The 20824-nt window shown below is 50.4% G+C and overlaps 1 protein-coding gene across 1 annotated transcript; it reads right to left on the bottom strand.

Moving 5' to 3' along the window:
- Nucleotides 1-1919: 1919 nt before the first annotated feature.
- Nucleotides 1920-20824, bottom strand: LOC103293424 (uncharacterized). The gene is made up of 15 exons (XM_028157940.2): nt 20716-20824; nt 19458-19674; nt 17789-17893; nt 15910-16041; nt 14996-15080; nt 14817-14880; nt 14362-14447; nt 13439-13621; nt 11252-11312; nt 10116-10261; nt 8959-9026; nt 8637-8682; nt 6109-6172; nt 3228-3307; nt 1920-2046 (listed from the first exon to the last, which is right to left on the bottom strand). The coding sequence occupies exons 1-15, from the start codon at nt 20822-20824 to the stop codon at nt 2014-2016; spliced, it is 1479 nt and encodes a 492-aa protein (XP_028013741.2). The 3' UTR covers nt 1920-2013.

The following is a 20824-nucleotide window of genomic DNA, read 5'->3' as shown; positions in this document are numbered from 1 at the left end:
AAATATAATGTTTTGTTTATGCTTCTTTACCCTCAAAACATATCCTTTCCAATGCTTTTACCAGAATGAAGGCAGATAGAGAGACATTTTGACCTCACTCTGAAGTTTATATTTTCAGTAGGGGATAGAGTTTGATACATTCTACTACACCTATGTATGTGTATCTACCTTGTTATAAATGTTTAAGAGGTTTGTAAAGGCCAAGAATTTACTTTAAGACATGTTTGCAGATGTCTGTGTTTAGGCTTTGTTCCTTTTTTTACCCAGTTGCTCCACTGATGTCCACATTCAGTGTTAGGTCTGTGGATTTTGCTTTGGAAGTCACAGTGGAGTATGTGTTGGCCAAGAGGCGCTTTTCATTCATTCCCAGAGGTGGAAGTGGCCGATGGGCACTTTCTTTTTGCTGCTTTCTCTCTGAGCACCTCTCGCTGGTTTGCCATTCACTGGCTACACATTGCTGCTAGTTGGCTACCCGGCCTGGCAATGGGGTCACTGCACTCCCTGTCAGGCACCATCCAATGCTACCCGGAGACTCAAAGTCAGACTGCATGCAGGGAGTGAGGGCCCCCATGGCTCTCTCCTGCCTGGACAGGTGTGAGGAGTGAGCCAGGGCCTGCCCAGCTTTCCTCACGGTCCTGGAAACGACATTCAACCATTTCGTACTCAGTGTCTACCATGGGCCAGGCACGGTGCTCACACGCAGGTGGGAAAATTCTGGGCTTGGGGTGGCATTCAGCTCTCCCCTGGGAAAGTGTCTCCCAGCCTTAGTTTATCTTAGGTGTGTCTCATATACACACCAAGGGCTGGGAGACTTTGCAAGGCCAACGTGCAGGGCTGTCCTACCCTCTAGCTCAGAGACCCCTTGGGGGCTGCTGGTGGGGGATATTTTTTAATGCTGGGCTTGTGGTTCATATTTAAAAACAGGTCCTGAGTCAAGTAATGAACCTATATCATCGTTTACTCTGGACGCCAACCTCCTACTACAGGACAGGGACGCTGCAGCAATCCTTGGGTGTCCCTCCATGGTCTGGGCTCTATGGTGGAAAACTGGCGCTTAGGAGGGCTTCGCCTATAACTCCTCCATTTTCCCAAGGCCAGCTGGGGTTACCGAGGGAGCCAGACACTAGGTAGTTCATTCCCAAGGCAGAGTCCATCATAAGGCCCCATTCTTTCTGTAGTGGGGATTTTATGACAATCCTAAGTTTCTCCTCACCTGCCTTTTTCTGGAGGCAGGCCTAACTTATTATCGGCTTTGGCTGGTGCCTATCTCTCAAGCTTTGTCATCTCCCCACACTTGGCAACCATGGGGCTGTTTTTATCTGACTGCAAAGCCCTCTGGTTCCCTGCCCTTCTCTGCTCACAGCCCTGCCCTGCCGGGGCCACGTGGGATTGGGACGTTGGTGAGGAGGGACGGCTCAGGCACTGCTGTTGGGCACATGAGAACTCCACTGCTGCCTGCCTCACTTTGCAGGGCCAGGGAAGCTGTGAGGTGACTGTCTCACACTCACCCAGCTTCCCTCTTGGGTGGTCTGGCTGCTTTCCTTAGCCCCTTTCCTCCATCCCTAAGGCCTCCCAAATATCTTTGGGCTTCACAGTCCTTATTTTCTTAGGGACCCCAAAACTTCTCTTCCCTGCTTCCTTCCTTTATCTTGACTAGGGAACCTTTCCTGCGTGTGGAGATTTTCTGTGTGTCTTTCTATACCTCATCCTCTCAGGGCCTGGACTTGGGAAACTCAGGCTCTTAGTCCATTTTCTGAGAAACCGAGCACTGAATTCATAATATTCCCTGAGGGGCCAGGGGAAGCAGGAAGTATCAGGGAGAAAAGCCTTTCTTTGAGCATTTCAAGGTGGCCTTGCCACCTTCCAGAACCTCTTGGCAAACTCAGAACCAGACTCTTTCTCAAGCAAGTCATCTTTATTGCAACCGAGATTTTCCACTGTGACTGTAGCCATTCATGGAGTCTCAAGGGTCTGGAGCACTTGTGGCTGAATGGAGGGATCCTCGGCAAGAACCTATTCCTCTGGAATGGTCAGCAGCATGTAACCCTGTGGATAGAAGCAGAGCGGTGTGGACATCCATCCTACCAAACCAGCTCTCCCCGAGGCTGTGCCTGCCTCTCCTGAGAGGGGTTGTGTGAGTCCTATGAGCACACCATTCCCCCGTGGCAAGAAGACAGAGTCCGGGACCGACTGGATAAGGGGATTAGTGGAGGGCAAGGAGGGTCTTGGAAATGTCAGTGAGGGAAGGAACAGGCTGGTCTTTGGGGCTCTTCCTGAAAGCCTAAGTGTCAAGGGCTTCTAATGTCTCTGATGCATTGGGGTTCATCCTGCCGGGTCACCCTGAGGTGGACCTGTCACCGGGCTAGAGCCTTCCACTTGCTCCCACCCACAGTGCCCAAACCTCTGCTGGGCCCGCCCATGCTGCTGGAATCCAAGTGCTCCTGCCTGTACCTTCTTCCCCACCAGAATGGGAGCTTTCGGGGGCCTCAGGGACCGGGTCTAACTCACCTCTTTGTCCCAGCATCACTCAGCACAGGGCCAGGCACGAGCAGCTAGTGCCATATGTTGCCTGGCTGCATGAGTGGTAGTGAGTGAATGAGTGATCAGGGAAGCCAGGGAAGGAGGCACAGATTGTGCACCACCCACTTCTAGGTGGTGCCACTCATGGAAACGACAGGATGAGTGGTGATACACCCTGCAGTTGTGCACCTGGCACAACGTGCGAGGCGGCTTAGAAGTGAATCAATGTGTGAGCCAATGAGCCCACCCACTGTCATTCCTTTGCCTCTACAGGTCTGGCTCTGATGTGAGACAGCCGCTGTGGCCGTGCCATGACTTTGCCTCTCCGAGCCCTAATTCGCTTGTTTGTAAAATGGGACAAGTCACAGCATCAACTTCATGCAACTAATTGTGACGACCATCTGTGTAAGGCATTGAACCTCTCAGTGAGCCTAAGGTCTGGCTCCCTGAGGGATGCATGCAGCTCCTCGGAGCCTCAGTCTTCTCATCTGTAAAGGGGGCATCACCCCCAGGCTGGCTGTGAGGAGACGGTGAGTTAAGGGAGGAGATGGTGAGTTAAGGAAGGTGAAGGGCTTGCCACATGTAGTGACTCCTATGCCCAGGCCTCAGCTTCTGCCTCAGCAGGACAGGGACCAGGGCGACTCTAAGGCCCTTGTAGCTCTGACCTCCCACTTGTGTCTCCAGAAGCTTCTTTACCCAGCATTTACCTCAGAGAACTCCACTCGGGCCTTGTTGAAGGAGATGCCTTTGATGCTGGGCAGCGGGAGGTGTTGTTCACTGAGCAGCTCTGTGAATGGGATGGACAAGGAGCTCAGTGTCCTGTGTGTAGGCTGGGGCAGTGTGGGCCAGGCCAGCTGACCCCTGGCTGCTCCAATGCCCAGAACAGGGAAGGGACTGGATGTGCCCCCTTCCCTTCCTCAGGGAGCATCATCTCCATCCCCCTTCAGGCAGCCCCTCCAGAAAGCCAGGCCTCTCTGATGCCTGCCCATTTATTAAAATCCTATTTTACAGGGACTTCTCTCAAACATATTCAGTAACTATGAATGCCTTCTTACAAAGTCATTCTTCTTAGCAAAATTTTAAGGAATGTTCAATATGTTGGAGTCTTCTTATGATTGTATCAATGAATTTTATTATTCTCCTTTAATTGTGAGAAATGGTTGAAAATGCTATACATGCCTGAAAAATGCTAAAATCTTGGCAGAAACAGGAAATGTCTCAGAAAAGGATTAGAAAAAAGTCAGTATAAATTGAAAAATTAACTTTAAAACACTAGAAATTTGATTATATTAATAAGAAAATATCCATTGAAGCCCTGGCTGGTGTTGTTAAGTGGTTACACCTTGGACCCAATCAGGGCATGTGTGGAAGGCAACAATTGATGTATCTCTCTCACATTGATGTTTCTCTCCCCACCCCCCCACCCCCCGCCGTCTCTCTCCCTCTCTCACTTTCCCTCCCTCCTTTCCACTCTCTCTTTAAAAATCAATGGAAAGAATAACCTCAGGTGAGGATTAACACACACACAATAAATGAAAAAGAAAATATCCATTGAATATATCAAAGAAGGGAAAATATTCATGAATATACTGAATTATTAAATATATAAAAAAGAGTTTTTCAAGCAAGTTTTTGGTGAATTGGTAAATGTGGTGAACTTGAATATGGTCAGTTTTCAGATTGAATTTCAATGAATTCATCATTTGGCTGGTTGATTTTTGACACACTGAGTTTTGGCAAACCTGACCTGGGCCCCTTTTTCCCTGTCCTCTGCACTGACCAGCCCTCACCCCACCTCATTCACTCATCAACACTATAGGCTCAGGGGAGGGTCTAATACCTCTTGCTGGCCTAATGTGGTATTTGGTCCAGTTAGGTGGGGGTTGGGATAGAGGAAGAGGGATAGTACCTCTGGTCTTCCATCTATCCTCTGATCTTTTTAAAAAACTAAAATATAGTTGCCACATAATATTATATTAGTTCCAGGTGTATACATAATGATTTGACATTAAGAAGTGATCACCGTGGTAAGTCTAGTACCCATCCGTTACTATACAAAGTTATTACAGTATTATTGACCATATTCCCTATGCTGTGCTTTACACTCCCATGAATTATTTATTTTATAACTGGAAGTTTGCATCTCTTAATCCCCTTCACCATCTTCTCCCATTACAGTCTGCCCCCTTACCTGGCATCCATCAGTTTGTTCTCTGTATCTATGAGTCTGTCTCTGTATTGTTTATTTGCTTTTTGTAATATTCCACATGTAAGTGAAAACATACAGTATTTGTCTTTCTCTGTCTGACTTATTTCACTTAGCATAATACCCTGTAACCCCATTCATGTTGTCTCAGATGGCAAGATTTCATTCTTTTTTTTTTTTTATGGCTGAATAATGTGTGTGTGTGTGTGTGTGTGTGTGTGTGTGTGTGTGTGTGTGTATGTGTGTGTGTGTGTGTGTATTGCATCTTCGTTATCCATTTATCTGTTGAGGGACACCACCCTTCCTGTTGGCCAGGATCTAAGATACACTTGTTGAATGAGCTCCCGGGATAGGTACTAGCAAAACGGGGATGGGGGTGGGGCTTTCTCCTTCATCTTTTGCCTCATCCCATGTCAGGTTGCATCCTTGCCTACCTGCACTCTCTCTGACTGCCTTGTCACCATCCTTCCCCACCTCCTTCTTGAACACAAAATTGCTCACTTCATGCCCAGAACCTTCCCTGGCTACCACGGGCCTTAGAATAGATGCCAAATTCTTCAGCCTGGCTAGCATTTGAGCCTCTGCCTGCTCCTCTGGCCTCACTCTGCAGTCCCAACATGAGTCCTTGAGTTGGAACACAGAGAAAAGCCCCTGTTAGGGAAGCAAGAAGCCACGGTTCTGGGTTCAGCTCTGCCAGAGACTTGCTGTGTGACCTTGGTTAAGCACTAAATTTCTCTGGCCTATCTGAAAGACAAGGAGGCTGAGCCAGGTAATTTCTCAGAGGTGAGTAATCACCTGTGTGTTTGTGGACACATGCGCTGACCAAATAATCATGTGGGTGGGTGGACAATGGTTACACAGACTGCATCAGGGGAGGCGAGAAAACCCATGAGTTCTATGAGGAAGAGGCACCTGACTAGGCTCTTAAGTTAGCTTCCCACTTAAGGGGGGCATGTTTGCCTGGGCCTCACCTGGGCTGCTTCCTTTGGGTATGTAACTACCTGGGTCCTGTAGGCGTTGGCGTTGTGAGCTGTGGGCTCCACCACCTCTGATAGGCCTTCCTGTTTTCACTTTCCATGCTAACCTCTACCTCCCCCAGGAAGCCCTTCCTGGCTCCTCGCCCCATGTCTGAGTTCCTATCACTGTACTGCCTGGGCGAAGAACAGGAGTGCACACGTGGCCCCTTCCCCACCCTCCTCATCCACCACATCCCAGTGTTCAGGGTTTCTGTGCTGCCTCCTTTTGCCTTGTGTGTGGGTGATTCTTAACCAACCCCAGGGAACAAGACAGAAGTCAGCTGTACGTGCAGGGCTTTGGACACTGTTGGTGCTTCTCCAAGCTCGATGGTATGTGGGCATGAGGGGAAACCCAGTGGGGCTTACCGTTGTGATGGGGCAAAAACATCCTCCTCAGAAGCTCTGAGACAAAGGCCTTCAGACGTTCTTTCTGCAACAGGTGAAAGAGGACTGGAAGGTCACTTCAGCTGGGTCAGCAGATTGTGACCTCCGGAACGGGGGACCCCAGTGGATAGGTACCCACAGAAGATCAGAAGTAGTCCTGGGGACCCCGCTTTTTAAGGCCATGGGAGCCAGATGAACAGATTAGTGAAAGGACTGGGGAAAGTTGAGGGGCCAGTAAAAGCAGCCTTCACCGCCAGTCTCAATGACGGTCTTATCGCTTCAGGGCAGCCCAGGGAGAAGGAAACGGGTTGGGCCAGAGGAAACCCACAGGGCCAGAGCTTCACAGGGACCCACTTTGAGTCCAATCCTGACAGCTGCTTGATGATGGGGCAGGAACTGTCTCATTGAGAAAGCAAACCTCCTGTCACCAGGGATGTTCAGGGGTCTTGGTCAGGGCTGCCCCAACCCATTTGGACAAATTGGAAATAGACCCCGTTTTCCTTCCTTCCTTCCTTCCTTCCTTCCTTCCTTCCTTCCTTCCTTCCTTCCTTCCTTCCTTCCTTCCTTCCTTCCTTCTTTCCCTCTCTCTCTCTCTCTCTCTCTCTCTCTCTCTCTCTCTCTCTCCCTCCCTCCCTCCCTCCCTCCCTCCCTCCCTCCCTTCCACTTCCATCTCCCATTGCTCCCCTGCAGCCAGACTGGAATACCTTGCACATGCCTTCTTCTGTGCTTTGCTCTTACTATTCCTGTCACCTGGAAGGCCTTGCTTGTGGATCTAAGTTGCATACATTCATTAAGACTCCCTTTCTTGCCAGGACAGTATGGTTCACTGGTTGAATGTCAACCCATGAACCAAGAGGTTGCCCGTTCGGTTCAGGTTAGGGCACATGCCCGGGCTGCAGGCTCGATCCCCAGAAGGGCATGTGCAGGAGGCAGCCTATCAATGTTTCTCTCTCAGTGATATTTCTATCTCTCTATCCATTTGCCTCTCTCTCTAAAAAAATCAATAAAAACATTTAAAAAAAGACCCCCTTTCTTCAAGACACACTTTCCCCATCTGTTGGGAGACCGTCATGGACATATCTGTATTGTCTATGGGGTGGGTGGCTTGTCTAGTCACCAGGGATGTCCCACCATACATGCAGCCCTGGGCTGGATGGCTGCCCTCTGAGGCTGTCTGGGAAGGGACTCCCTGACCAGGGCCTCTCAACCTTGGTCTACCCAAGTGAGGCTGGAGCAAGACCTGATAGAACAGGCATGATAATTTTGAAGTGCTTTCTGTACATGTTCAGTCCTTTTGTTGTTTTTCCATCTTGCAGCTTTTCCTGAGGAGGGCTAGAGCATGAGGCTCCCAGGCCTGTGGAAGTGGAAGGTGATGGGATGTCCCTAGGGTGGGAGGAGGGGATGGCGTGGGTCTCCCTCAGACGGGCAGGGTGATGCAGAGCTCTTCCAGTGCAGGAGCAGGGACAAGCCCTGGGGGAAGAGACCACGTGCTCCGCCCTGTGGACTCATTAACAGGAATGGCCAGACCAGGCACAGGACAGCAGAAACCCCACACTGCTGCATGTGGGTGCTGTGGTTTAGGACGCGGGGCTCAGGGGTGAGGAAATCCAGAGAGGGGGCCCACAGCCCTGCTGGAGGCACAAACTGAGTATTCTCCTGAAAGAGGCTGTTTCCAACATGTAGAGAAGGAGGTATCCTTCCAAATCCTGGTGCCATCTGGGATGCATCTCTCACCTTCCCCATCCTTTCCATCAGGAAATCCCGTCAGCTCTACTAGTTCTTTCAGAACGTCCTGCACCTGCCACCACTGCCACCACGTGGTTCATGCCTCAGCAGCCTCTGCATAGTCTGCAAGCCTGGGGGTGTGTGGCCTCATTGCCTCCACCCTGGCCCTTCTGTCTGCTCCTCCATGGGCTTTCATGTCACTTGGTAAAAGCCAGTCCTGACGGGTCTAGCCTTGCCCTCTCTGCTCCAGCCACCCTGGCACCTGCTGTTTCCAGAACGATCAGGCACCCCTGCCTTGGGGCCTCTGGTCCCCTCTTTCCCCATAGCCCCACTGCTCCTTCCCTTACCTCCTCCCATCTTTGCTTAAACATTCACCTTCTCAATGAGGCCTTCCCTGACCTTTTAAATATTGCCCCTACCTACCTCTGTCCCCTCCTCTGCTTTTCCCACAGCACTGCTACCTGCCTACATAATATATAACTTACCTTATATATTATATATTATGAATGTGAGTTCTGCAAGGGCAGGGACCTTTGTTTTGCTCACCGATGTATCCTAAGACAAGGTGGGCACGTGACAGGTACTAGTGTTAAGTGAACGAAAGAATGAAATGGACCAGTTTAAGTCCTGGGTGTACCCCCCACCCCAGTGGGCATGGGGGCTCCAGGGCAAGATGAGATGAGGGATAGAAAGTGAGTGAGTCTTTGAATCCCCTACTTCAATGACTCAGGGTCTGCTGGTGGGGCCTTCAGGACCGACCGTAGAGAGGCCAAGGCAAGACTCACCTGCTTTGCAAGGCCAGCAGGGTAAGTGCTCAGGGTGACCATGGTGCTACCAGAGAAAAGAGATCACCCCTTTAGGTCAGGGCAGCTGCTTGGGGGTACAGTGCTCAGTGAGGTTCGAGTCACAACTTCCTCCCTCCTTCCTTCCTTCCCTTCCTCCCTCTCTCCCTCCCTCTCCCCCGTCTCCCTCTCCCCTTCCTCCTATAAACCACTCTGTTCAGCTGACAGCAGGCATGAGAACGTGTACCCCTAACCACACTCTCCCTCCATCTCTCTCTGTGTGAGTCATCTTATTTGTTCAAGATCCAAAGCCAAAATAATTTACCTGTTTGGAGTGAACTGGAGTTTTAATTCCTGATTTCTTGAGGAAAACATAGCCTTTGAAAGGAGTTTCTATGGCAAAGTGAAATTAAGTCAGAACAGGAGAAGAATTTACATTCTGGTGAGAGGTTATTCCCTTCGCGTCCACCTCCCATGAGTACTTGTCCCGGGCTAGCCCCCTCTCACCCAGTCCTACCCTCACCCCAGCTGCTGGTTTGCATGTGTTCAGATTATGACTGGGTTGGTGTTGCCCAGGAGAGGGCATAGGTGGGTGCTGGGTGCTCCTGGAGGGCAGAAGGCGGGGGGAGAGGGCGGTGGTGGTGGGAATACAAGGGAAGGGACTCAGCCCACTGGGTGGGAACCCTTTGCAGCGTGCCAGCTGGCTGAGGGTTGAGGTTGCTGGAAGCCAGAGGACCCTTTGGTTTTCAGGAGGTTGTCTATGGACGACCATATTCGCATGGCCACCGTATACACGAGAAGTAGGGCTTTCACCACCAGCCAGAGATGACTGGTTTCTTTGCCCCAGAACCATGCCAACTAGGATCCCAAGATCGTGTTGTACACACTGATGCCACTGGGCTCGGCTAGGTGGGGCAACTCTCCCGCCCCTTATATGAGGCACTTTCCCAATGTCAGGGTCTGTGGAATGGCAAATAGGAATCCCGGGGGGCTCAGGATAGAGAAGTTGCAACTTGGGGGAGCTGTATTTCCCCAGGGCCTGGCCCTCTCTAGCTTGGGTCACCTCTCTCTCTCTCGGGGAGGAGAGAATGCAGACACATTGAGCCCCTCCATCAACTGCATTTCCCTGATCTTTCTCCTGGTTTTGTGGACAAGGGTTTTCGATGCAGCCATGTCCAGGGCAGACAGTTAAAATGTTACCACGCAAGGGTACTGAGCAGAGGATCTCGGAGGCAAAACCCTTTAGTTGCTGAGGGGGTTCTCGGGGAGCACTGGGGCCTGACCTTGAGGCAGGAGGTGTTAAAGTATTTTCATGTTTTAACAGCAGGCTATTTGGGGGTGGACTGGTTGACAATTAGTAGATGATGCAGCAGTGAGGTTTGCCGCTGTTTTTCTGTCACACCGCTTCAGGCAGGGCCTGGTTGGGGCCCTCAAGTGGACCCAGGGCCCCTGGGGAACAAAGACGTTCAAGGCTTAACTCACCCAGGAAACGGAGACAGAGGAGGTGTTACTGGGCCTCAGCAGCACGAGGGAGCCCTGCTGGATGACTGTGGCCCTGTGACCGTCAAGGCGGACCGTGGGAGGGTCAGGGGTGCTGATGGTCAGTCCCATCCTTCCTGGGGACTGTTTAAAAGCCAGAATGAAGTCGAAGCATAAAAGGGGTGGGCTGGCCTAGACGATGGCTTTTCTCAGCCCCCGGTTTGGAGGAACGGGGAAAGACCACCGAGGAGTCAGGGTGTCTTGAGGTTTTGTTCTAGCTCTGCAGCAATGTGCGGTGTGACCTTGAGAAGGTTACTATCTCATAATAACCGGAACTCCTTGGAGGTAAGATTACATCCTCCTTCTCCCGGGCATGCATAGCAGGTAAGAACATCGATTTTGGAGTTCGAGTCCTAGCTCCACCACTTGCAAACTGTGTGACCTGAGACAAGTTTCCTAATCTCTCTGTGCCTCAGTTTTCATACTTGTAAAATGAGGATAATAATCATGTCTATCCTATAAGGTCATTGTGGGGATAAAATGAATTAATTGATGTCAAGTGCTCAGAACAGAAACCGGCACCCAGTAATGCTATTGTTATCGATTGTGGTTGTTGTGGTTGCTGGTCCATCAGGTGCCATATTCTAGGAGCCTTTGGAGAGAGGACATTGAGCGTGAATTTTGGAGTCTGAGACTGGGTTCAAATTCTGATTCTGCCACTTACTGAGCAATGTGAGCTTAGGCAAGTGAATTCAGCATGCCGAACCTGTTTGCTGATGTATGAAAATGTGTGAGAGTGCAGGTTTGCTGAGAATTATGTCCACGTAGGTGGAGGGGCCTGGCACACAGCCACCACTCACTGTGCCTCAGTAGGCTGTGTCTTGTTCGGCAGTGGATAATGACAGCCACGTGCCATGGTCACTGGGTGGGGCGCTGAGCTGAGGGCCTTACTTGCATCATCTCCTTTAATTCTCACAGCACCCATGAAGCAAGTGCAATGATTTTGAGAATCTGCAGGAGGAAACTCTGGCCAAATGGGTCATGCCCAGGGGTCCAGATCCTGCTCTCCCAGCCCCGAATCTTTTCTGGGATCCTTGCCAGGGAGCTGGGGGAGGCGGGGGTTGGGGGAGCTGGCAACACACTCACCTCGGGCCTGGGCTCCAATTCTCTCAGTGACAACAGCTGAATGAGGTCGGCAGCCTGGAAAAAGGGCAAAATGTGTGTTGGCCGTTAGAATCCTTAGATCTGTTCTGAGCAGGTTTGGGGGATGCCAATTGGGGTTCAGTGAGATGTAATTGTCCCCAACAGAATGCACCACCTGCACACCAGTCAGTCTGCACGGGAGGAGTCATTCACTTGGATTCTCATTAGGATTTACCTGGAAAGAGTAGCCTTTTATTGTTTCAATGATCTCTCTCTCTCCCCCAACATTTTATTGTGAAAATTTTCACACATGCATCAAAGGTGAGAGAACTTTATAGAAAATATTTGTGTACTTATCACCTAGAGATTCTTCTGTGAATATTTTCCTATATTTAAAGCAAGTATATCACATTTTTATCAATTTACCTAGGCTGCATTGATTTTTGAAGATCATAAATCATTATAAAAAAAAAACACAACAAATTGTATAAAGTAAAAAGTAAAAGACTACTCTAACAGCTCTTCCCCCTTCTCCCTAAATACTATTCTCAGGGGTACCCACTGTTGATGTTTTGGAGTGTATCCTGACAGACATTTTCTCTACACATATAAGCATGAATAAATGGGAAAATTTTAACCATGTGGCCCTACACCTTGTTTATTCCTCTCACCATCAGTACATATAAAACAACTCCATTCTTTTTAACAGTCGCAGAGTATTCTGCTTTTTATGAACATAACCTGACTTATTTTTTAAATTCCTTATTGGTGGACACCTAGGTTAACTTTGTTTTTCTCCCTATAACAAGTGAAGCTACAAAGAACCCCCTTGCACATACATTCTTGCCCTCTGGTGTAAGAATTTCTCTGGACATGGAATTACAGTGTTCACTTCTAACTGTTTCTGAGCTGCCACACCTGTGTGGGATGGAGGGAAGAGCATGAGGAGGCAGGAGACGGGGCTCCAGTCCGAATTCCACCTGCTGGATGACCTGGGGCAAGTCACTTTTCCTAGCTGGACCTTGGTTTCCTCAGGCAAAAATGGAGCGATAACATCAGAACTCTTCCAGATATGAATCTTAGGATTTTATATTTCAGTTTACTGAGTACCCACTGTGTGCCCGTCACATAGTATCCTGTTCTCAGTCCCTGCCCTTAAAATGGGGAAGACAGTAAACATACAAAGTTAAATAAATAAACATACAAATATACATATGTGTGTGTGTATATATATATATATATATATATATATATATATATATGTAAAACTTTATTCACACACACACAGTAATTAGTGTTTTGAGGGGGAAAAGAACAGAATGAGAGAGAGAAAGAAAGAGGTGGGGAGAGAAAGCTTCCTTTAGATGAAGTGATCAAGGAGGGGCTTTCTGAGGAGATGACATTTGCACGGAGACCAACAGTGGAGGGAAGAGAGTTCTGGGCAGAGAGACCAACGTGTGCCAAGGCCCGGAGGTGGGATCCAAGCCCAGCCTGTGTGTCTGGAGTGAGGAGATACGGCTGGAGAGGTGGGCTGGGGTCAGATCATGCAGGGCCCCAGGGGCTGCACGGAGGAGACTGACTTTTATTTAGAATGTGATAAGGAGCTGCTGGAGGCTTTTGGCAGCGATGTTTCTGTTTTTCTCCCTCATCGATTCCCTCACTGACCCAGGGAGCTTGTTCTTCTTGCAGACCTCTATGTGTGTGCCTCGTCACCATTCAGGACACCGCCTTAGAGATTTCTTCACCGACTTCCCTGTCCAGGGTAGGGGAGCCCTCTCATCTCGCCATCAGTCACTTACTGATCCACTGCTCGATATTATTTCATGTATCTGACTGTTTTCTTGTTCGGTTTCTACTCCCCAATCTGACTGAGTTCTGCAAGGGCAGGGACCGGTGTGCACAGGCCCCGGCACACAGAAGGCCGTGAATAAATATTGGCGGCATAAATGAATGGATGAGTTTTGTGAAGCGAGCCATAAGGGGCCTGGGAGTTTAAGGACGTCTTCCGAGAAGAAGGGACTTCTATGCTGGAGGAGTTATCCAGGTGAGGGCCAGAGAGGAGAAGTGGCTTACCTAGGCCACCCAGAAAGAGATTTCTGCCAGCTAACCCTTGGTTTCTCATGCGAAAACAGAGCAGTAATATTGGTTATGTCCCACCCTCCTTCCCCTTCCTCAGCACTCACCGTGGAGTCCTGGGGGTCCACACGGACTTCCTTGCTGGTGTAGAGGCAGGACAGGATGTCATTGTAGGCTTCCACCCAAAAGGCCAGGTCTGCCATGCTGCCCTGGGCTAATTTTGGGAGGGGCTGGGGGGCCAGGTGGTCAGACCTTGGGGCTCTCTGGCCTGGGCCACAGGGGGTCACGAGCTTTAGAGAAATGAAGGGGGAAGAAGAAATTCCATGGGAACGGCCTCCTTGGCCAACAACTGGCTACAGCTCATACACAGCTCACTGTGTGTCAGGCATAGTGCTGAATGTTTCCATGCACAATCTCATTTGAGCCTCACAACAGCGCCATGAAATAGGGACTATTATTGGTACCATTTCACAGGCGAGGAAACTGAAGCCCAGAGAGGGGAGGTGACTACTTAAGATCCTACACATGGTAGGGGGTGGAGCTGGGTTTTGAACCCATGACCTGTTTCTTTGCTTCCCCCTCATTTGACGCTACTCCCTTCTCTGCACCCTGTTAACAGCACTCCTTCCTGTCTACTCAAGTCCTTCCTGTTCTCCTCTCGTTCTATGGAGACTGGAGACGGGCAGCCAGCCTCGTCCTTTCTCTGGGCCTTCGTTTCCGCATTTGAGGGGTCCCTTCCAACGGGGCATTACACATGGCCCTGCAGCCCCTGCCTTTAGTTGGGGCTTGATCCTTGCTCATGGGACACGCAGCCTTGTGGTCTCTCCTGCTTTCCTGCAGGACTCCCTGGACTCAGCACAAGCTCCGAGGGCAGGGACCTGGGTCTTCCTTTGCTTCTTCCTCCTCCTTCTCTCCCTCCTCCGTTTGTGCCTCTGGCCAGGGAAGCCCCATCACATTCTCCTCTTTGTCCATCCTCCCCCAGACCGGGGAATGCCCCTGGAGATCTGCCCTGGCCAGGGGGCTGGCTCACCAGGACTTTCATCAGGATGGCCTCCTCCGTGAACTCCGTGGTGGTGACATAGTACTGGAAGTCTTCTGGGCCTGACATGGCCGGGGCTACAACAAGGAAAGGAATCTGGCACTCAGCCTCCCCTGGGGCACAGGGAGGCAGCAAAACGGAGAATTTGTTCTCCCTCTCTGCTCAGCTTTAAGTTCTTTATGGGCTGGGCTGTGCTTCTTATAATAATGGCCATTTATTGAGCAATACCTTTGTGCCAGGTTATATGCATTATCACAACAGTCTACTCTGTGGGCCTCTGATAATCCCACTTTACAGGGTCATAGGCACATTGCCCTTTTTCTCCCCCACTAGAAAGCAGGCACGCCGTGGGCAGGGTTTGTGTGTTTTGTTTCCCATCATAGCAGAGCCTAGGACAGTTCCTGGCACACAGTACAGGGACAGCAGATAAGCCTGGACCAACATACACAGGTTGATGTGCAACAGGTCTTCTAGCAGCGAGTTGAGCAGGGTCGTGGCCACGGGGCACACCTGGAGGGAAGGCATGAGGGGGTCTTCGTTGAGGTTGGGTGAGGTTGAAGGGCTCTCCTTTGGGGTTGTGCTCCTTTTCCAGGGGGTGGTGGTGCTGGGGGGATGAGCAACTCACTATCTTCTGCAGGAGAAAGGGCAATGCCTGGTCCAGGACACTTGTCACCATCCCCAGAGCTTCATTCACCAGGAGGGGGCTCATCCTAGGGGCAGGGAGAGCAGATGAGGTCTGAGACACCATGGAATGGGAGACTGAGGCCAGAACGGGGAGTCCAGGGCAGGGCTAAAGGAGGTCCCCATGGGCCTGTGCAATGTGGAAATTCAGAGTGGCTACTTCCTTTCTAGCCTGATGTCTCCCTCCTCTCTCCTCCCTTTCCTTTTCTGCTTTTTCATCCTTCCTGCCTTCTTGCATTCTACCTCCCTCACTTTCTCCTGCTCCTCTTTATTTCTTCCTGATTCTTCCTCCCTGCCTCTGTCTCCTTATTTCTCTCTCTGATAAATGTTTCTGTGACTTTCAAAGAGGGAGAGATCACAATTGGCAGTGGAAGTCACGGCGGGTTTCATGAAGGAAATGGCTTTTGTGCCGGGTAATTTGAGAATCATAGATAGTGGCCACCTTATGTGGTAGGTTTAATGCTAAGTGGGTCCCTGGGTTAACTCATCTGTTCCCCACAACCACCCGTGCTGGCTGGGTTCTGTGAGAAATCCTATTTTACTGGTGAGGAAACGGAGGCTCCTAGAAGTCAGATAGCTTGGCTAAGGGCCCCAGTGTTAGAAAGCAGCCGAGCCAAGATTTGATGTACACTCTTAGCCATGACATTCAATGTTGAGGCTGGAGATACTAATGGGTGGTGTGGCCTGTGGCCTTGGCGATGATCCTGACCCTGATGTCCTTGGTCACTCTAGACAACTATGCTGGGACAGGCCGCCTCAGTCCTGAGTCTCAGTGAGGGACTGAGCTGCATGAGCAGTGCACGAAGGCCTGGCATGTACTTCTACCCAGTGGAGGTGCAGGAGTGGGCAGGTACTCACTGCTCCAGAACCGTGATGCTCAGGTATCCTGGTGGGGTATGGCACTCCTCAAAGGCCACTTGGGTCTTGTTCCCTGTCTGTTCCAGCCGTACCCCAATGCGGATGTTCTTGATGACTTTGAGCCGCAGAATCCTGTAGGGGCAGTGTGTCTAGACAGGCTTCAAGCCACAGCCCAAGGTTGAGACCAGAAGTCACAGGCTAGTGGCCTGCAATGGCCTGGAGGGCTCAAATGAAACACCAGGAGAGTTGATTAAGAATATGGAATTCAATCCCGGCCACAGTGGCTCAGTGGTTGAGTGTGGACCTATGAACCAGGAGGTCACGGTTAAAATCCAGGTCAGGGCATATTTGCCTGGGAGGCAGGCTTGATCCCTGATCATGCAGGAAGCAGCCAAACAATGATTCTCTTCATAGATGTTTTTATCTCTCTCTCCCTCTCCCTCTCTGAAATCAATAATATATCTCTATATATATATATATAAATAATATATATATAATAAAAGAATATGAAATTCACATATGCGGAACTTAATGAACAAACTGAACTACCAAGCAAAATAGAGACAGACTCATAGAAAGCAGGCAGACAGCTCGGGTGTTGGTGCGGGGGAGGGTGGAGTGATTGAGTAAAAAGGAAGAAAAAAAAGAGAGAACTCCTGGACATGTACAACTATATGGTGATTGCTGAGGGGGTGGAGGTAGAAGAGGGAATGAGGGATAAATGGTGATGGGGAAAAAAAAGAATATGGAGTTCACACTTTGGAAAACCTGGAAGATCAGACAATACCAAGCCAGAGTCCTCCCTGGGTGGCAATCTCTTGGGGGCGCTGAGGGTGACCTTGAGATGGGCTATATGCTCTCCAGTTTGCTACAGTTCCACCAGGTCAAGGGTCAAGTTGTATTTTTATTGCACATCATTACAAGGGTGATGATATATTTATTGTATAGCAGAGAGATATTTCTCTATGCTCATACCTCTATCAAAGAAATATTTCTTTGTGCTCCTCTATCAAAAAGGGAAGTTAGACCAAGAAAGCCATATTTTACAAAAAAACATATTTCTAAAGGGCATTGAAGAATATTCCTTGTCAGGCCAGCATGGCTCAGTGGTTGAGCATCGACCTATGAACCAGGAGGTCAAGGTTCGATTCCTGATTAGGGCACATGCCTGGGTTGCGGGCTTGATCCCCAGTAGGAGGGGGCAGGGCGTGCAGGAGGCAGTGATCAATGATTCTCTCTGATCATTGATGTTTTTATCTCTCTTCTTTTTCCTTCCTCTCTGAAATCAATAAAAGTATATTAAAAAATATTCCTGTTTCCTGTGCAAATACCGCCACAGCACTTCCTCTGTTGGCTGTTGTTTTTATAACCCCAGGTCAGCATCTTCCTCCATGGTTTAGCGAGCAATCTGAACGCAGATAGGCAGTGTACTTTCTCAATAGGCAAGTACAGCAGGGGACTTGATCATCTCCATTTTATAGGTGAGGAAACTAAGGCCCAGGGAACGGATGCCCTTGCTCAAGTCACCTAGATGGTAAGTGGGATTGGAGTCTAGGTGTGCTGAACTCCAAGGTGACCTTGAATTAGATCCTCCTCAGACCATCCTGTTAATGCATCAGCCTTTTACGCAGATGGGGTGACATGGACGTCAGAGGGTTTTATCTCAGCTTCTGCGGCTGATTCACTGTGTTATCTGGGGCATGTCCCTCTCCCACTCAGTGCCTCAGTTTCCCCATCAGTAAAAGTGGCTTTGAAACATGCTCAAGCGGAAAAGATTCTTACGATGCTTATGGTGACACAGGCAGCAAGCTTTTGCCTGCAGTGCACGGCTGCCTGCTGCTTGCTGAGGAAGGTGGGAGGAAGCGCCCAGGGCACTCACCTCTGGAGCGAGAGGTACAGTTTGCATCGCAATGTGACCTGCAGCAGGCTGTCGCTCAGGACTTGCAGGGTGACCTCAGGTCCTTTGGCATCTTCTATGACCAACCTGTGAGAGGTATGGAGGTGGCATAGCCTGGTAAGGCTTCTGTGGAGTGTGTGTGTAATGTCTAGAATAGGAGTGGACCCCAGGAAGGGAGGGGCAGCTTTGGGACAACCCCTCCCTGACCCCCAGCTCAGCTGCAGAACACTGGGCTCCAGTTCCAGCCTCCAAGCCTTGAAGACCTGGACAGGTCCCTTTTTTTCTCCAGACCTCAGGGCCTCACCTTCTACAAAAGGGGAGAATACAGTGGAGGAGCTGTCTATACACATTTCACCTGTCTGAATTCAGTGTAAGCATTCTGCAGAAGAGAAGTGGGCAGGTGAGAGTCTGGAAAAGCAAGATGGCTGGTGTACCCACCGCCATCCCCTCAGGAACCATCTGCCCTGCTGAGCATCTGGGAGGGAGGACATGAGCCTCTGCTCCCCTTGGTGAGAGGAGCCCAAAGTTTATGTACTTTTTGGACATTAGATGCAAGCTGGTGACTCATTGGAATGGGCAGCAACAAGTTCCAGTGCCGGAGGAAGACCTGGCTCGTCAGGCTCATCAAAGGCTGTGTGTCTGCCTACAAGGCAGAATCTTCCAGAGTTTTTTCCCTTTTTTAAATATACATACATATTTAAAGAGGGGCATCAGCTTGGAAGGGCCACAGGAAAACCCTACATGGTCCAAATCATTCTTTTTAAAAAAAAATATATTTTATTGATTTTTTACAGAGAGGAAAAGAGAGAAAGAGGGACAGAGAGCCAGAAACATCGATGAGAAACATCGACCAGCTGCCTCCTGCACACCCCCCACCCGGGACGTGCCCGCAACCAATGTACATGCCCCTGACCGGAATCGAACCTGGGACCCCCTCAGTCCACAGACCGACGGCTCCATCCACTGAGCCAAACCGATTTAGGCTCATTCTTCTTTTTTTTTATTGAATTAATATTATTGGGAGACATTGGGTAATCCTATGTAATAAAAACCTAATATGCTAAGATGAAGGCAGAGATCAGAGTGGTGCTTCTGCAAGCCAAGGAACGGCAAAGATTGCCAGCAGCCCCAGAGGCTGGGGGAGAGCCACCGGGAAGGTTCTTCCTCACAGTCCCCGGGAGGAAGCAACCCTGCCGATACCCTGATCTCCGACCTGTAGCTCCAGAACTGGGACACCGTACATTTCTGTTCAAGCCTCTCAGGTTGTGGTCCTTTGTCACCGCAGTTCTAGCAAAGTAAGACAACCAGACAGCCTAGAATTTGGTGAAAACCCCCTTGATGTTTAAGTGCTGGCCATTTGTTAAGATATTTTTTAAGAACCCTAGGCAAGATTGTAATTCCCAGGGGTAGACTGAATGTGGAGGGTACCAGACAGAGATCCCTGGTTTAGCCCTTGCTTTAGTCTGTGGGAGATTTCAAGTGTCCTGGGGAGGTTTAAGAACACGAAAAATGCACGTGCGGAGTGCCTCCCAGGCCGCAGAGAGCCTCCAAAGACACCCAGGCCTCCCACCACCTCCTGGGGCTACATTTAACTGGTGAGAACAAGGCGCCTGAGGGGGAAGACGGGCCAGAGCAGCCCCGGTTGACTCACCCGCCTGCCCGGAGCAGCTGCCCCAGCAGTGGGAGGCTCTTCCCCGAGAGCAGGTCCCCGACCAGCGACAGGTCAAGCCCACTGCTCTTCTTGGAGAGGCCTTTCCTTACGAAGGGCAGGTGGTCCAGGATGGCGATACCTTCCCTTGCGGCGCCCGTCACAGGTATCCTGGCCACGCGGTCCAGAATGTGGTGTTCCGAGAGCAGGTCTGAAATATCTGAGGACACGGGACACAGGCCCCTCCTCGGCATGGGCTCACCCTTCATCCAGTCGTTCAACAAATGCTCACCAGCACCTGCTCTGGGTCAGGGGGGGTCGGTGACCATTTAGCACCAAGTACTTACGTGCTTACTCTCTCCTGGCTCCGGGATCAGGAGCCATGTGGCTCCTGCCCTCATGGGCTGTGCATGCTGGTGGGGAGACAGACCACACTGAGCACTCAAGGAAGCAGGCACAGCAATTCTGAGAGTGCCAAGCAGTGCCACAAAGAACATAAAACGCAGTCGAGTTGGAGCATGACTGGAAGAAGGGTGGTCACCGAGAGTCTCTCGGAAGAGGAGGCATTTGAGCTGAGACCTGAATGAGGTGAAGAAATCCACTCCTGCAAGATCTGGGGGGAGGGCAATGTAGACAGAGGAAAGAGCATGTGCGAAGGCCCTGAGGTGGTGAGTTTATGAAACAGATCCACGAGGTAGACTGTGGTGCATGGGGGACAACAAGGAGCTCACGGCCAAACGTTAGGCAGAGAGACAGACAAATAGGGCAGGTGCCATCCACGTGGATAAGGCCGTAGACAAGGCTTCACCAAAGGGCTGTGAGAGCCCAGAGGGAGGAGACCTTCCGCTTGGGGAAATTGGGAGGGATTCCCATCAGAGCTTTGCCTTAAAGGATGAGTCGGGATTCACCATGTTGGGAAGAACGAAAAGAGCACAAGTAGGCAAAAGGAGCGGCACTAGCAAAGGAAGAAACTGGGGAGTCTAAGGGGTGGTTAGGGCAGTGGTGGTGGAAGAGGGTGGACATACATATAGGGCCTTGAATGCCAGTGTGAGGAGCTTGGAGGGTCTCCTAAGGGTACTGGGGAGCCACAGCAGTGCTAGAGCAGGGGAAGGATAGGGTCAGCTCTCAGTGAAGGAAGGCAAATTCTGCTGCTGGTGAGGGGGAGGCCAGAAGAGAAGCCTTGAATAGGGAGGTGGTGCCATCTCTCACCCTTCTCCTTCCCTGCGGGCCTGCCTCCCTCGGCCCACCCCTTACATTTTACCTGTTTCTATCTGGTTCTTGCTGATCCGTAGAAAGAGCCGGTGCTGGGCCTCCCCTTGGGCTTGGGGAAGCAGCCCCCAGCATAGCAGTGACCCCCAGAACAACAGCAT

Source organism: Eptesicus fuscus, chromosome 12 (assembly GCF_027574615.1).
Source record: "Eptesicus fuscus isolate TK198812 chromosome 12, DD_ASM_mEF_20220401, whole genome shotgun sequence".
In the NCBI taxonomy this organism is placed as follows: Eukaryota; Metazoa; Chordata; class Mammalia; order Chiroptera; family Vespertilionidae; genus Eptesicus; species Eptesicus fuscus.
Note: the sequence above shows the minus strand (reverse complement) of the source record. Positions and strands in the feature narration are given on the sequence as shown.

Excerpts from the sequence above, each read along its gene's own strand:
- LOC103293424 (XM_028157940.2), bottom strand. The coding sequence starts at position 20,824 with ATGCTGTTGTTCTGGGGGTCACTGCTATGCTGGGGGCTGCTTCCCCAA. Across the intron at positions 9,027-10,115 it reads CCTCTGTCTCCGTTTCCTGG|AAACTCCTTTCAAAGGCTAT; the intron begins GTGAGTTAAGCC and ends ACTTTGCCATAG. Across the intron at positions 8,683-8,958 it reads CTCCAGTTCACTCCAAACAG|CACCATGGTCACCCTGAGCA; the intron begins GTAAATTATTTT and ends TTTCTCTGGTAG.